Below are 13,724 nucleotides of genomic sequence, written 5' to 3'. Positions count from 1 at the left end.
GAGACCCCAGAAGCTCTGGCCCAGGCAGTAATGTGGAAGAAGCACGCTGAAAACCCAGTCGAGTACATCGGCAATGTCTTCGGTTCCAAGTGTTGGAATTTTCATGATAATCACTGCGAGCAATGTGGCAAGACCTACGAGACAAATGAAATATAAAATATTTTAATGAAATTGTACTTCATAAATACATAGATACGAATTAATAACTGCATCCGAATTAGTGTACCTCACAAATGTAGTTATTGAGTCGTTAGTGAGATCTATAGTGTCCGACACTAGTAAATGGTATAATCTATACTTTCAAAAAGTCTGGCTTATAGACCCAGCGATTAATGTGGTCATTACTGAATAGTCCATTACCAAGTGTTACTTAACTTACCTGTTATAATACTCAGCACTGTTAGAGCGACCATTCCGCTTGCAGGTGTCTTAAATAAGAAATGAAAAGCATAGACGAACGGAAGCATTGCCCATCCATGAAGACACAAGGCGAGGAACACATAACCCAACCGCTCTTCCGTATATGCCTCAGTCTTGAAAGCGGCAAAGACGACCAGAATAAAGAGACACGGAATTAGGTAATTCACAAAATCCCAAGCAAAATTACCGAGCCAGAATAAGAAACGCCTCAGTCCGCAGACGATTTGAATGTGTTTGGATTGCGAACTCTTCTCTTTTATGATGAACATAACAAAACTGCTGGACAAGAAAGCCATGCCGAAGAGAATGCAAAAGGCGATGATGAAACCGAGGAAAGAGTTATCTGTGAGAGTCTTTGTGATATTACTGTCATACATTTTAGGTAATGGGTGATTTATTATTTTGACTGAAGATGAGGGATCCGTGTGAAACTTCAGGAGTGTATTCAATATGTAAGTCAGGGAAATAGCTACGGAGTGAAACAGTTGTCCGTTGAAAAACCCGGTCAACTTCATAAACGAAGAAGTATCTGCATCGAACGTGGCCCCAATGATGTATTCTCTGTTGTAAAGCGATACACCTACTTCCTTACCCAAGTCAGTAAAATACAAGTTCATGGATTCGCCATATTCCGATATCTTCACCTTTGAGGTCACTGAGCGTTGTCCCTTTCAATGTTTCGTTAAATAAGAATATCAGCTCATGATTATTCACGGACGTATTAGAGCCTGATGCGTACTGTACGTAGTTGCGTCGAAAATGAGACATGTCAAGAGTTAGTGGAGGGTCTTCTGCAAATATCTTAGATGTCTTGTCCACGACAAGCGCAATGATGGTGAAGATAATGGGCAGAAGTAGTTGAACAATGGTGATAACGCGGTTCCTCCAGGTATGCAACATCTTCTTCACAAAGGCTGCTCTTAACTGTTGAACCCAAAGCACGACTCCAGTATTTTTCTTCAGGTTTTGGTTGAAGTCTGAAACATTAAAAACACTGAATATTCACTTTATTGCAATAACACTTTAAATTAAATCCATTCCTTACCCTATCTGTAGTCCAAGAATGTAGGAAGTCGACATAAAGAAATCAAATTCGGCAAATTATTCTTACAAACCCCACCTTCTCGTCACCAATACTGCCCCTTTCCACACCACAGTGCCGATTCCACAGTGTACGAAATTCGTTTTAATAAGGCATACTGATTGTTTTAAAAGAATGTGCATGTCCTGTCTTAATGACTATATACGTTTTGTCAACACGTGCAGGTATATTAACTGTATGTGTACAATATTGTAGTGCTGCCTTTGTATCAGATGCGAGCCAAATATGCATACTGAAACAATATCATGGTATCACAGTATCCTCCCCGATAATTTTGAAACATAATCATTTGGGTTTATTAATTCCACGCAGGAACTCTCGAAAATAATTTGCTAAGAAAAGAACATGTTTCGAATAGGCAGAAACTGAACAGATTGTTTTTCTTATAAAGAGATTGTCAACTGCAAAAATGTTTTATTACACACTGAAATATAGGCATCAATCCATGCAGTTGTAAAATGAAACATCCGCAAACGTATACCAGTTTACCATGTGTACCATCTGTACAAAATATAAAGTAATAAGCCAATACATGCAACTTTGTTTCTTTATAATAGAATATAATGATAATGTTTATCATCAACTATTCTTCTCATTTCCTAGTACCATCGGAATAAATCATTTAATTAATTATGAACTTGAGTTTTCGTATATGATATACATACTCAGAAGTCCTCTGGGCTGAGTGTACAGGCCGGTTTCTCTTGTTTTCCCGGTCGAAGTTTCGAATTGTTCATAGAAAGCCTCATTTTCGTAGACTGCACCATTGTAGGTTGTACCGTTTCTCTCTGTTGCTTTAGGTCCATTGTCTGAGGCAGTTGCCTTCACAGCGTGATTATTTGGCTTGCAGAACACTTCCGGGTCGTCTGTCGCACCTTCTCCAACTCTTTTATTTGCCCCCAAAAGGAAATTATGAATCAATAATTGACTAATTGTTAACAAAATTGCAAATGGTTAGAGGGGGTCTTTTTTTTTTAAACCTGAAGCACTAATAAAGTTAGCATGATAGCATGATCCATACAGGGTATATACTATGTTGCAAATATCGCAAAAAAAGAAAACTTTAAAGGAAATAATAATCGACGCTATCACAGGTTGAATGTTCCATTTTGGTCAATTTTGAGTGCAATCATATGTGATTTACAGCATGATTCAGCTTACCTTGAACCTGTCTGTCCCACACAGCAGTGAATTCCCTTAGACTATCTTCCTCTTTAATATTGCTTTCCGCAATAATTATGTGTATTCCTTAACAGGCATATAGTTCAGGTAAATGGAAAAGTCCTGGTAAATTCATATAGTCGATTTCATTTTCAGTACACCAGAGAAACATCATCTACATAGCTGTTCTAGACGCTCCAAACTAGTGAAAATATCTTAGAAACATCTTCTCCATAGCTGTACGCCTTCAAACTGGTTGTAAACTCGAATCTTTAATTTCATTTTACAGCCATACCTTAGAAACACCTCTTCCATAGTTGTAACAGACACCCCGAAACTAGTGATACCAAGAGTTTTCATATTGTTCTGTATATCGGTGAAAAGCTGTTCAAACTTGGATGATTCGTCGGTCGGCAGGATATATGTCAGTTCTGCGCCAACATCACAGTCGACAGCCGCGGTTGGAATATGGCTAGTTATTAGTTCTTGTATACCATGGACGTCGCACCCATCCTTCTTTACCAGAGTTAAGTGATATCCACTACCTGTAAGTGCATGGAGGCACGGATATTTAATTTTAAGAATAAGCCAGCTTTAGATATATTGATCGAAATCAAGTGTAATGTACGCTGGTGAAATTGTATGACGACCAAGTTTCAAGTTCTAGATGACAAGGTAATGAAGTACATGTACAACGTGGTTAATACCAATACGGTAATTACTATACACATATATAATACGTATCAGTCATGTATACAGCTCTTTCCGAAGTCGTTGGAAACTTAAAAACTTCTTTGTAACAGTCTTCCGTTAAAATTTTATATACATAATTTATGATATTGTGATACTAATTTTATCAACGAAACTTGTCATTGAGAATTTGATTTCGGATATAGTGTTTCCGGTTGGGTGCCTGAAGGGTTAAACACGGCAACATTCATCAGTGCTATAGTAAATACATTTTGTTCACGTTAACCTGATCATATATTAATAACACGTATATATACTCACCGTATTTGTTCTTTAGAAAGAGTGATGTACCACAGCACTTGATGACACCTTCTGCCATGATAGCTATGCGGTCGCCCAAGATGTCTGCCTCGTCCATAAAGTGGGTGGTCAGAAGAATCGTTCGGTCTTTTTTAAAACGCTGAAGGATAGTCCAAACTTCTCGACGGGCCTGTGGATCCATACCGGATGTCGGCTCGTCAAGGAATATCACCTAGAAAAGAAAAGCCCATCACAAACGAGAAAAACACGATAAAATTCCAGTTCTTGAACAATTATAGGCGCATCCAACGAGAAGGGGCTAAAATCTCATGTTCAGAGTAAATAAGTTGAGTAAGTTGGTCCCATATACTCAATACATGAAACACTCAATTTGGGCAACGGTCCGGGAGATTAAAAGATAAGGGCAACATGACAGAACTTCAGTATGAAAGAGACAAGTGGTTACATCCAGTATTGAGACTGACCTTCTCAATAATAGTATCACCAATCCAGTAACAACTGAGCTCGTTACATATACTAACTTAAGCTTTGCCTGGAATCCTATCTATTCTAAAATGCATTCAATATAAAACTTGCCTTTGACCCTGCCACTAGGGCTATGCCAACTGACAGCTTCCGTTTTTGACCGCCAGAGAGCGTGGATGCATGGGCATTCCCCTTCTCTTGTAGTCCCACAATGCTCATTATATCGTTCACTTCATCTTGTACCAAGTTATCAGGATGGCCTTTTAACTGAGATAAGAAATGTAAAACACGCTTTCTAATATATTTAGGCCATGATATTTGATGGAATTTTAATAAAATTTCATTCTGAAAACGAAATGTTATGTTAAACTTGTACTGAACTGAAGAACAATGGTCTACCTACATGTGTGCCATCTAACAGTAGTATATTTTCACTGTGTATTCCTTCTCACCGTAGCAAAGAACTGCAGGTGTTCCTTAACGGTCAAGGAATCAAAAAGAATATCATGCTGTGGGCACAGTCCCAGTGTTTCTCTCACTTTTGCGATGTCTGTCCTAATATCAAATCCGTTTACAAGTGCAGTCCCACTTGTCGGTGGAACGAATCCTATGCAATGAGAATTAAACATGCATATTTATAACAAAAAATTGTCAGGACATAAACTTCCGATTTGCTAATTGCAAGACTGGTAGAATAAATACACAAACTTCTTTTAAGACTGTTATTATTAATCAAATTCACATATTTTTTCCTTACCCAACTATATTTTTAGAGTTAATAATGTATATAGGCCTAAACCAGGTATCAAGTCTAGCACTGGTCCACACTGTTAAAATTACAACGCAAGGCTGAAGCACAGTGTTAAGCTTTTCCCAATGCATGAACATGGAAGCTAACACGTGTTGCATGTATTCTGAGACTTATATGATGCCTGTAAAACGATAATTATTGCAATTCTTTTTAAAAATATGACAGACATGACATTTATTTCTATATCTGTTTTCTACGACTGTACATATGATAAACATTTGAAATGTTCCAAAAAATCAAGGGACGCAAAGGACATCCATAGAATTCAATATAAAAAGATGACTGGAGTAATTGAACAATTCTTGCAAAATCTATGTTAAGTTGTTATTAGATATAGTGACTGTATGTAAAGTTCAACTTAGTTTTCTTAAGAAATGATGCAGTTATGATTCTTAAAATGTCTTAAGATGACTACATCAACATCTGTAAATCTGGATTTTGATACCTGTTAACATGGACATAGTGGTTGTTTTCCCAGCTCCGTTGTGACCAAGTAAAACGGTGATATGTCCTTGATACATATTCAAGTTCGTGCCCGCTACAGCTATCTTTTTTCCAGTACCAGAGTCAAACACCTTTCAAATAAAATTAAAGCCAATGAAAGCACTGCTATGCCACAGCACTGATATTAGCATCTGGCCTAATGTACACGTTTGCTCTGTCTTTTATACGTTTCTACATAAGAGTAAGATGTTCATTATCATTTTCATTAAGTCCTTTAAGTTAATCAAATTTGATCTTGAGTTTTGGCCAGGCGGTTGACACAAGGATTGTGCCAGCAGTACAATGAGATCCCAGTTTTGTGAATGTGAAACATGACAAGCACACAAAAGTCTTCGCGCAGATTTAAGATGCAAGTTTTAGTGATACATACGCCCCTCAAATTCGCTAAAACAATAGTGAAGAGGTGTTTGAATATTGTTGATAAATCTTACTTTCCGCAAACTCTTTATCTGAACTCCAACCACAAGCCCTGTGGGCTCCTTCTCAAAGAATTCAGATTCGTTGCTTTTATCTTGGCCTATTTCGTGTTCCAAATCCACGGTGTTTGGCCCGGCGCCACACCAGTACGTTTTCTAACAAGACATAAAAAATCAATGAATCAAAATGTTTCATAGAAATTGTACATATATCTAATGGCACTACTTGATGTTAGTATTCCTATTCCGACCTACACTTTCTTGCACGTTATCAATGTCTGTGGAATCGTGGTAACGATCGTTTGGCCATATTCTCAGTCTAACATTCATTGAAGACCACTTTCCTCTTACAAATATGGTGCATGCCTGTAAGTCACACGTGGACAAGTTCATCAGTACCTTGTCAAAGGCCGACAGTTTATCCCGGGCACTCAGGTTGTACAAACAGAAAATCCTTGGTTGACGAACAATAAAATAATAAGAAATTATACGCTGGACTGTATAATGCACTTACAAGCACTGGAAAGTACCAAGGCTGTGGCACACCAAACTCTCCGGGAAATACAGCATCAATGTACCAGGTAATCAGCAAAAGGACTGCAATATCCACCAACAGCATTACCATCACCAGAAGTAGAGAGAAATTGTCATCGACTGTTGCTGGCCGATGGAAGTTTGACCAAAGTGCTCCCTCACCTGCCAACCCGAAGTTATTGTTACGGATGTGGATGTGGCAATATACAACAGGAGCAGTTCCCTTTTTCTACATTATAAATCAGAGTTAAGAAGTTCTAAGAATCAGATTCACGCGTTAATTTTTTTTTCACTAAATTTTATTTCGATAAGGGTTTTTGACATTGGAAGGTCATTCATTTTTTGTAATTGATAGTTGCCTAACATTGGGTTGCTTTCCTTTGGCTTACCTGTCCCTTCATACAGCCCTATGATATTGGATCCAAATGCCATGGCTATATTCGGCAAAATGCACGCTGCAATTTTCTGAGATGTTGTCATGTACTCGTACCGCATTTGCAGGAAGAAGTAAGGAACGTATGTCAAGAAAAACAAAATGCCGGCTGTTGCAGCTCCTGCAATAGCTGGATGCAATACAGACAAAAAACCAGAATCAGTACATACTTATGTTATCTACAATTTTTACTAATAGTTAATGAAGATTAGCTTTACCCTCAAACGTCATTTTCTTTTTAATGAACGTGACAAAATGGTCTTAAACATCTCACTATATACTTCTTACTATTTAAATATTTACTTTCTTAAAAATTGTGTCAATTGTAATTTTCTTAAGATTTAATGGGCACGAACATGTACTTATAATAAGGTATGTTGTCATTCATGAAGTACTGTGAAACTAACTTTCACTCCATGTTTAGACATTGCAAACTGTATTGGCCGCCAGTATGGATTAATATGACGTTATTGTTTTTATATTTGGCTAATTTAGCTCATTACCTTTAGAGAAAAATGTGCTAATGGCGAAGCAAAATGCTACAACAGATAGGGCGTAGATCACAAGGAAGACGAAGAAGAGGGATGGGTCGGTATGTCCGAGAACACTGATATTCAGGGGTCCCACGGGGATCATGCTGAGCAACGTGAACAGGATTGTAGCTGCTAACAGGTATAGGAAACATTTGGCAAACCAAGCACTCCAGTGAGCAAAGTTACTCAAACCCATCATCTTCATAGATTCCTTGGGTGTAAAAAGGGTAAGAGTGAGAAGTTATATACGTATGGTAAGCATTGCATCCTTGAGGACATTTAATACAGAAATGTACTAGTTTTACAATCAAATTTATAGTTTAAGTGGCAAAAAAACCCCAAAACGAACGTATATATAAACATTACTTACTTTCAGTTTTCTTTCCTTTTCATATACAATGTTTTTGGTGTTTTGAAGAGCGTTCAGTATGAAACTAAGCACAAGGAACAGAGGGAAGTAAGTCTGAAGAACGAGGAGGTAAGGATCGTTGTGGTACGGTGGATATGGCATCATGTTTAGGTAGACGTTTGAGTATCTATCTATGTTCACGGATCCATTAAACGCCTCTATCATCGCATATACTAAGGATAACTGCATTGAAAGAAACCCTCGTCTCTCGTAGTCTGGAAAACGTAAACACAGTATAAAAATACTTGATTAGAATATTTGGGCAACGTGAAAATGCATGTATCGATGTCTAGTTCGTTGAACACATAAAGGACTATATGAACTTTAAACATTTAGAAAACTAGCGTGACAAATTATCAGCCTAAATGAATTTACCTAATTCCATGTGATCACCAAAATACACATGTTCAACCAAAAAAGCAACGGCATTGAGATATTATTCACGCCATTGAAAACGACCACTTAAAATTATTTAAATAAATACCTATTTTACCAAATTGCTCCATATGCTTTAATAAACATTAAAGCTTTAATTCGGTTATCACAACTTACACGGGCTCCCTCCATCAAATTCATTCGTTCTGGGGTCATTCGTCGGTAAGAAAGGATACATGAGCCTTGTATCCCATCGGTCGTCGCTGTTGGAGGTTGGTCGAATTCTCAGGCTGAGCTGACGTGGCAAACTTCCATTTTCAGGGAAGTCGCCATCTACGATCACAGCACCAAAAAAACCACTCCCGGTTGATTCTTGACTCATGTTTTGAAAGTATGTCATAAGAGCACTTTCGTCTTCAAACGGTATGGCTGAAAAGGACATATTCGTACACATTTGTATCCCATTAACAGGGTCTTTAACTTTGGATTCCTCTATATTATTACTCTCACTGGAGCTCCATACGACTTTCATATGCATACAACTGTAGCCTACTAAAGAACGTCCTGTCATTAAATACGGCAAGTTTTCGAAGCACGCAGATTGTCGTTCGTTTGGTGTATGACATCACTTTTTTGACCTTGTAACTGGATCTCCTGTTTCCAAGAATTCAGGAAAAACAAAAGTTTTAATTTCAACGTCAATATATACATTAATGGTTTTCAATTCCACATCGGGTTGGGACATTTCAGATCTTGGATATCGTTCTTGCTCTCTTGCCGCCAAGAACTGGGGAATAGTATGTAGTAAAATGTCATTCGTATGTTCTTTGGAAATGCATTCAAGTGAGTCAGCACAACAAAAACGTCGTATCGGTACCAGGATTCTGCTGGTGGACTAAGAATCCCAGAGGCATGATTGTATTGTTATCATGTTATTGTATATTAAATGTGATGACAACACATCACATTGAGTAATTCTAACCGTCCAGTAATATATTGCATTTTTTTTTACCTATATCTGCTTAGGCCATGGTGCTCTACAGGAGGGGTGTACATTGTTCCCTTCTTAGGCATATGCGTGAACCGTTGGGATAAATCCCTGATTTTGGTAAAATAACAGGAGGTCGGATTTCACAGGTACTACCTGTGACCATTGTCGTCCCTGCTCTGGTATTACTCTCCATGCTGTGCGTCTTGCAACGACTTGTTGCAATGCTGCAACTTGTTGATACCGTTGAGATTTAATCGAAATATAATGTCAAAATCCTTGCTGTGTTTATGTAGCCATTTTGGTGAGAGCATCTTCTAATGTACATGCATATCTGCCACGATTAGCATGTGAAAAATTTATAAATCTGGCTGCTCTTCAAGGATATTTTTAAGTGAAATGTTTTTGAGTATGGCGTAAAACACCAATCAAATAAATAAATAAATCAAGGATATTTATGTAAAAAAAATCTCGCAAAAATTTTAAGTACATCAGGCTATAACCAACAATGTATTCAGTAAAGTTTATGCATTGAAGAATTTGTGCATGACGAAAAGTTAACATACCTGTCGCCATTGAAATATCTGACACGTTCCTCATAAAGTTTATAACTGCAGGACTGTTTGGTGCAAAGAGGAAGGACATTTCTTGGGAGAAAGATAGCCGAGGGAATACTAGAAAATTTGGGTATTTGCTTGTATTAGGTACATCCTTCGTTTTAATCACTTCTCGAAGGATCACTAAAAGACCGGCAAATACCACTGGGAGTAAGACCTCAAATACTGTCACACATGGCTTTCTCTTTTGCAAGATGAAATTTTTCCAAAATATTAAACGGAATTGCCTGAAGAAAGACATCGTTGTTCATCTATAAATGACTGGCCATATGAAATAAGACTTGATTACATCTGGTTAGGACGATCTGAAACAGATTTTCATACACAGAAGATATACATGAACTCTGTTCCCATACACATATAAAATATATACTAGTATCTATGATGTCAGTTGAAATTTTCATTTACTATCAACAGGACCATGTATGCACTGACCTTATTTTGTTGTGTATAGGCCTAGATCCATTAGCAAACCAATTGAAAGTACCTAGGATATTATTCAACAGATTGCGAAGTGTATACTCTAAAAATATCTTTTATCTGCTTAAAAGAGAAATTGTTTTCGAATCACGATATATTGAAGTTTTATCTCTTCGACAGTAATACAGATTTCATTTTCGCTACCTTCAACATAAAACTTGACCACTGTCAAGTAAGGTAGGTACAGTAATTCTTATTTTCATACAAACTTATCCACAGCGATTATAAGGGACTACCGGTATTAATCTGCTTGTGGAATCATCAGTTTATCATGCATGGTAAAATAAAACTTGAGAGATTATTTACAGCGACACACAACAACGACGCGCATTTTTTTTCTGCAGTGAGACTGCATATAGGTCAAGTTGACAAGCCTGCTAAATGTCGGATCTATATATCCTCATCTGTATTTGCCAAGCAAAAGCAATGTTCATATTAACTATTGTTCATCAGCTTTCAGACTCCTTTTAGAGCAGTCATTTAACAGTAAGCTGAATAATCTGTTTTCAAATACAGATCTGACATTTACAAGATTATATATATATATATATATATATATATATATATATATATATATATATATATTTCGGCAGATCAAATCAATGTATATATATATATATATATATTGATTTCATCTGCCGATACAATATATATTAAATATATATCGTATTTAATTTCTCCTAATGCACATAGGTGGTGTCAAATTACCCCTGGCTTAATACCTACCTGTAACTCTCCTCATTGCCAGTGGTAGGCTGGGTTTCATATTTTGCAATTAGACAGAACCATGGACGCCGACACACTTGACCTCTGCTTGAAATTACCAAAACATCCTAGGAATACACTTGACGTGTACTACTGCCAGAAGTCTGAAGACGGTGTTGAAATCAGTTTCAATCAGTGACGTATGAATCGGTATGTCGCAATTGCACTGTTGACATATTATATTTAAGATAAGGTACAAGAAGATTTGGTATGGTTGAGGCCAACGACCTACATTAACATAAAACTACAGCCCAAGCCTAGATCCCATGACACATGACACATACTACGGACCTATCAAATATCCTGCTTGAACCGTCATATGCCGTCAGTTTCTCGTGTCATTTTGCATTTGACCCATGCTGTCTATGATAACTTAAATTTTGAAATTTTCAAAAAATTTACGCAAAAGCCGCTATGGCTGAGGCATGTTTGTCATTCGGTCATATCACGTGGTAACCTGATAATCACTATGGATACATAGTTATAAAAAACTGACCCAAATGATAAGAGGCAGTGTACATTGATCTCTAGCAAAGGCTATCTTGAAATTCGCGACAGGTGAGAGCGAGCACAGTTATACTGAACAGGGGCGTTACCAATGTCATTGCAAGATGCTGTTTAGTCTTGAATTTTCATATCATGCATGTAGTCTTAATCTTATACAACGTGGATGACGATTTAGTCTAGACTAAAGTTAACACCTGCCCGAAGGATCACTAAGCTGTCTTAGACTTAAGTCAGATTTAGTCAACATTTTACTGCGATAAAAATGGGACTTCCCTCAGGAGTCATTATTGCAATACTTAGACGTTCATGACAAATTTGAAAATTTGCGTTTATGTTCACATGTAGGGTTCAGGAATAACACTGCAAGTTAAGACTAAGTCGCGCTGAAGTCTAAAACAGCTTCACGATTCCTGATGCTTGATACCCTTTAGAAAAACCAAGCCCAGCTGACAAACATCCCATGTTAATATTTCAACCGCGAGTGAGTGGGAACTGTGAGCGGGACGGGACATCTTTATTAGTATTACTCTTTTAAAGACGTTATATGACAACACAGCACTTGTGTAATTCTAGTCTATGGTCTGTTGTAATTATTGCAATTGTAATCATTGCAGTGATAATGGGGAAGTAAGTTGTCATAGCGTTGCCACTGCTCTGATTTTACTCTCTCTATATAAGCTATATTATTATGAAATAAAATTATATTATTATGAAATTATCCAGAATTATATTCATCATTTAATGCAATTGCTTTTTACACATCATACACATACAAAACACAACAAAAGGTCTTCGAGTTTTGTTTTCTTTCACTCACTTAACCTAAACCACTGCTTTCTAACACATGAACCCCTTTACAGTGGTATAACTTTGCGGGCATGTTATAGGCTTGGGCCGGGGCCTCCGTGGCTCAGTCGGTTAGCGCGCTAGCACAGCGTAATGACCCAGGAGTCTCTCACCAATGCGGTCGCTGTGAGGTCAAGTCCAGCTCATGCTGGCCTCCTCCCCGGCCGTACGTGGGAAGGTCTGCCAGCAACCTGCGGATTTTTAACGTCAAATCCGTTGCTATAACGAGAAGATGAAATTTGTGGCGTGCACCGTTTACCAAGGAACATTGCTCCGAAAAATTCAAACAAACGTATAGTTACCGGTTGTCCATCTTTTGATCGCAATAGGTTGACTACAGTTCAGTTAAACTAAACCTGGAGGTCTGTTTTCAACAATTTCTCATACTCAATTCGTAATGTAGGCACTTGCAAAATGAAGCTGGCCGTGAAATCCACTCCAAAACAGCGGCACACGCCGATTTCTGGTATGGACTGAGAAGAGATGCATCGTTTCGATCACTCCTGTAAGTTTTAATCAATTTCAGACTAGTTATATGCAGAAAAATTGATAAAGTGTTGACTTTTTTTCTTTTCAATACCGCGGTGTGCACGCGCGACGCATAGGGTGCATCCAAAATCCGAATTTTATCTCAGGCCACAGGCCTTCTAAAATAGAGATGTACCTGCTGCCTCCATTAAGATTACATCTCTAATAGACGTGGGCGCCTTACTTTTTAGAACAGCGACGTCGAAAGCGAGGCTCGTACATTACCTGATCTGAGATGGCTAGTTTCGCCTTATGTAAACAACTGCACGCGATGGTCAACGTATCGAACTGTTGAGCAGTGCGCTATTTACAGGCTTCGTGGGTATTATTAACATCGCCGTCCGTGCTCAAATTGAACCATGGCAATTTAAATATATTTACACACTTAATTACCACTTGATATTAATGACACTTCATAAGAGAATTAACAATAGTTATCACGAGTTCTTCACTGTGTTCTCAACTCTGGATGACTCAAGGCTTAAGTTGATATACAAGATGTTTACCATACCCAATCGATTAGACAGCAATGACATCTCTTTTCTCGCATGCTGCAAGAAGAGCAGTGACCTGCTTTACAGAAACGCCACGGCTGGCCTTGGCATACGCGATTTCTTCTTCGAACATTCTTTTCATGCCGTCTATCGTGAGCGCCGTCATGTTGAATAACTTAATATATATTAGCTAATACGTGAGTAAATTGTTCATTACCGTAGGATCACATGGAAAGGCGCGTGATCTCGAATGACGCCACAGGCAGAAAACTTGAATAAAGAAGCAGGTGTGCACATGATGTCCACAAGTCTTGACTGGAACCTT

At 37.9% G+C, this 13,724-nt stretch overlaps 1 protein-coding gene across 1 annotated transcript; it reads right to left on the bottom strand.

The window, feature by feature from the left end:
• On the bottom strand, nucleotides 1-11,434 carry LOC135471464 (phospholipid-transporting ATPase ABCA3-like). The gene is made up of 16 exons (XM_064750710.1): nucleotides 10,986-11,434; nucleotides 9,729-10,084; nucleotides 8,352-8,603; nucleotides 7,761-8,014; nucleotides 7,361-7,601; nucleotides 6,814-6,987; nucleotides 6,405-6,586; nucleotides 5,906-6,046; nucleotides 5,416-5,545; nucleotides 4,612-4,766; nucleotides 4,271-4,426; nucleotides 3,695-3,905; nucleotides 2,979-3,228; nucleotides 2,188-2,408; nucleotides 380-1,397; nucleotides 1-134 (listed from the first exon to the last, which is right to left on the bottom strand). Exons 2-15 carry the CDS (start codon nucleotides 10,018-10,020, stop codon nucleotides 1,018-1,020), a joined length of 3,039 nt encoding a protein of 1,012 aa, XP_064606780.1. The 5' UTR covers nucleotides 10,021-10,084; nucleotides 10,986-11,434; the 3' UTR covers nucleotides 1-134; nucleotides 380-1,017.
• Between the last annotated feature and the right edge of the window lie 2,290 nt (nucleotides 11,435-13,724).

The sequence above is a fragment of the Liolophura sinensis genome, chromosome 7 (assembly GCF_032854445.1).
Source record: "Liolophura sinensis isolate JHLJ2023 chromosome 7, CUHK_Ljap_v2, whole genome shotgun sequence".
NCBI classification, from domain to species: Eukaryota; Metazoa; Mollusca; class Polyplacophora; order Chitonida; family Chitonidae; genus Liolophura; species Liolophura sinensis.
The sequence above is the reverse complement of the archived record's forward strand: the minus strand, read 5'-3'. Positions and strand labels throughout refer to the sequence as shown.

Excerpts from the sequence above, each read along its gene's own strand:
- LOC135471464 (XM_064750710.1), bottom strand. The coding sequence starts at position 10,020 with ATGTCTTTCTTCAGGCAATTCCGTTTAATATTTTGGAAAAATTTCATC. Across the intron at positions 8,604-9,728 it reads AGATATTTCAATGGCGACAG|CCATACCGTTTGAAGACGAA; the intron begins GTATGTTAACTT and ends TGTCCTTTTCAG. Across the intron at positions 6,988-7,360 it reads TAGCACATTTTTCTCTAAAG|CTATTGCAGGAGCTGCAACA; the intron begins GTAATGAGCTAA and ends TATTGCATCCAG.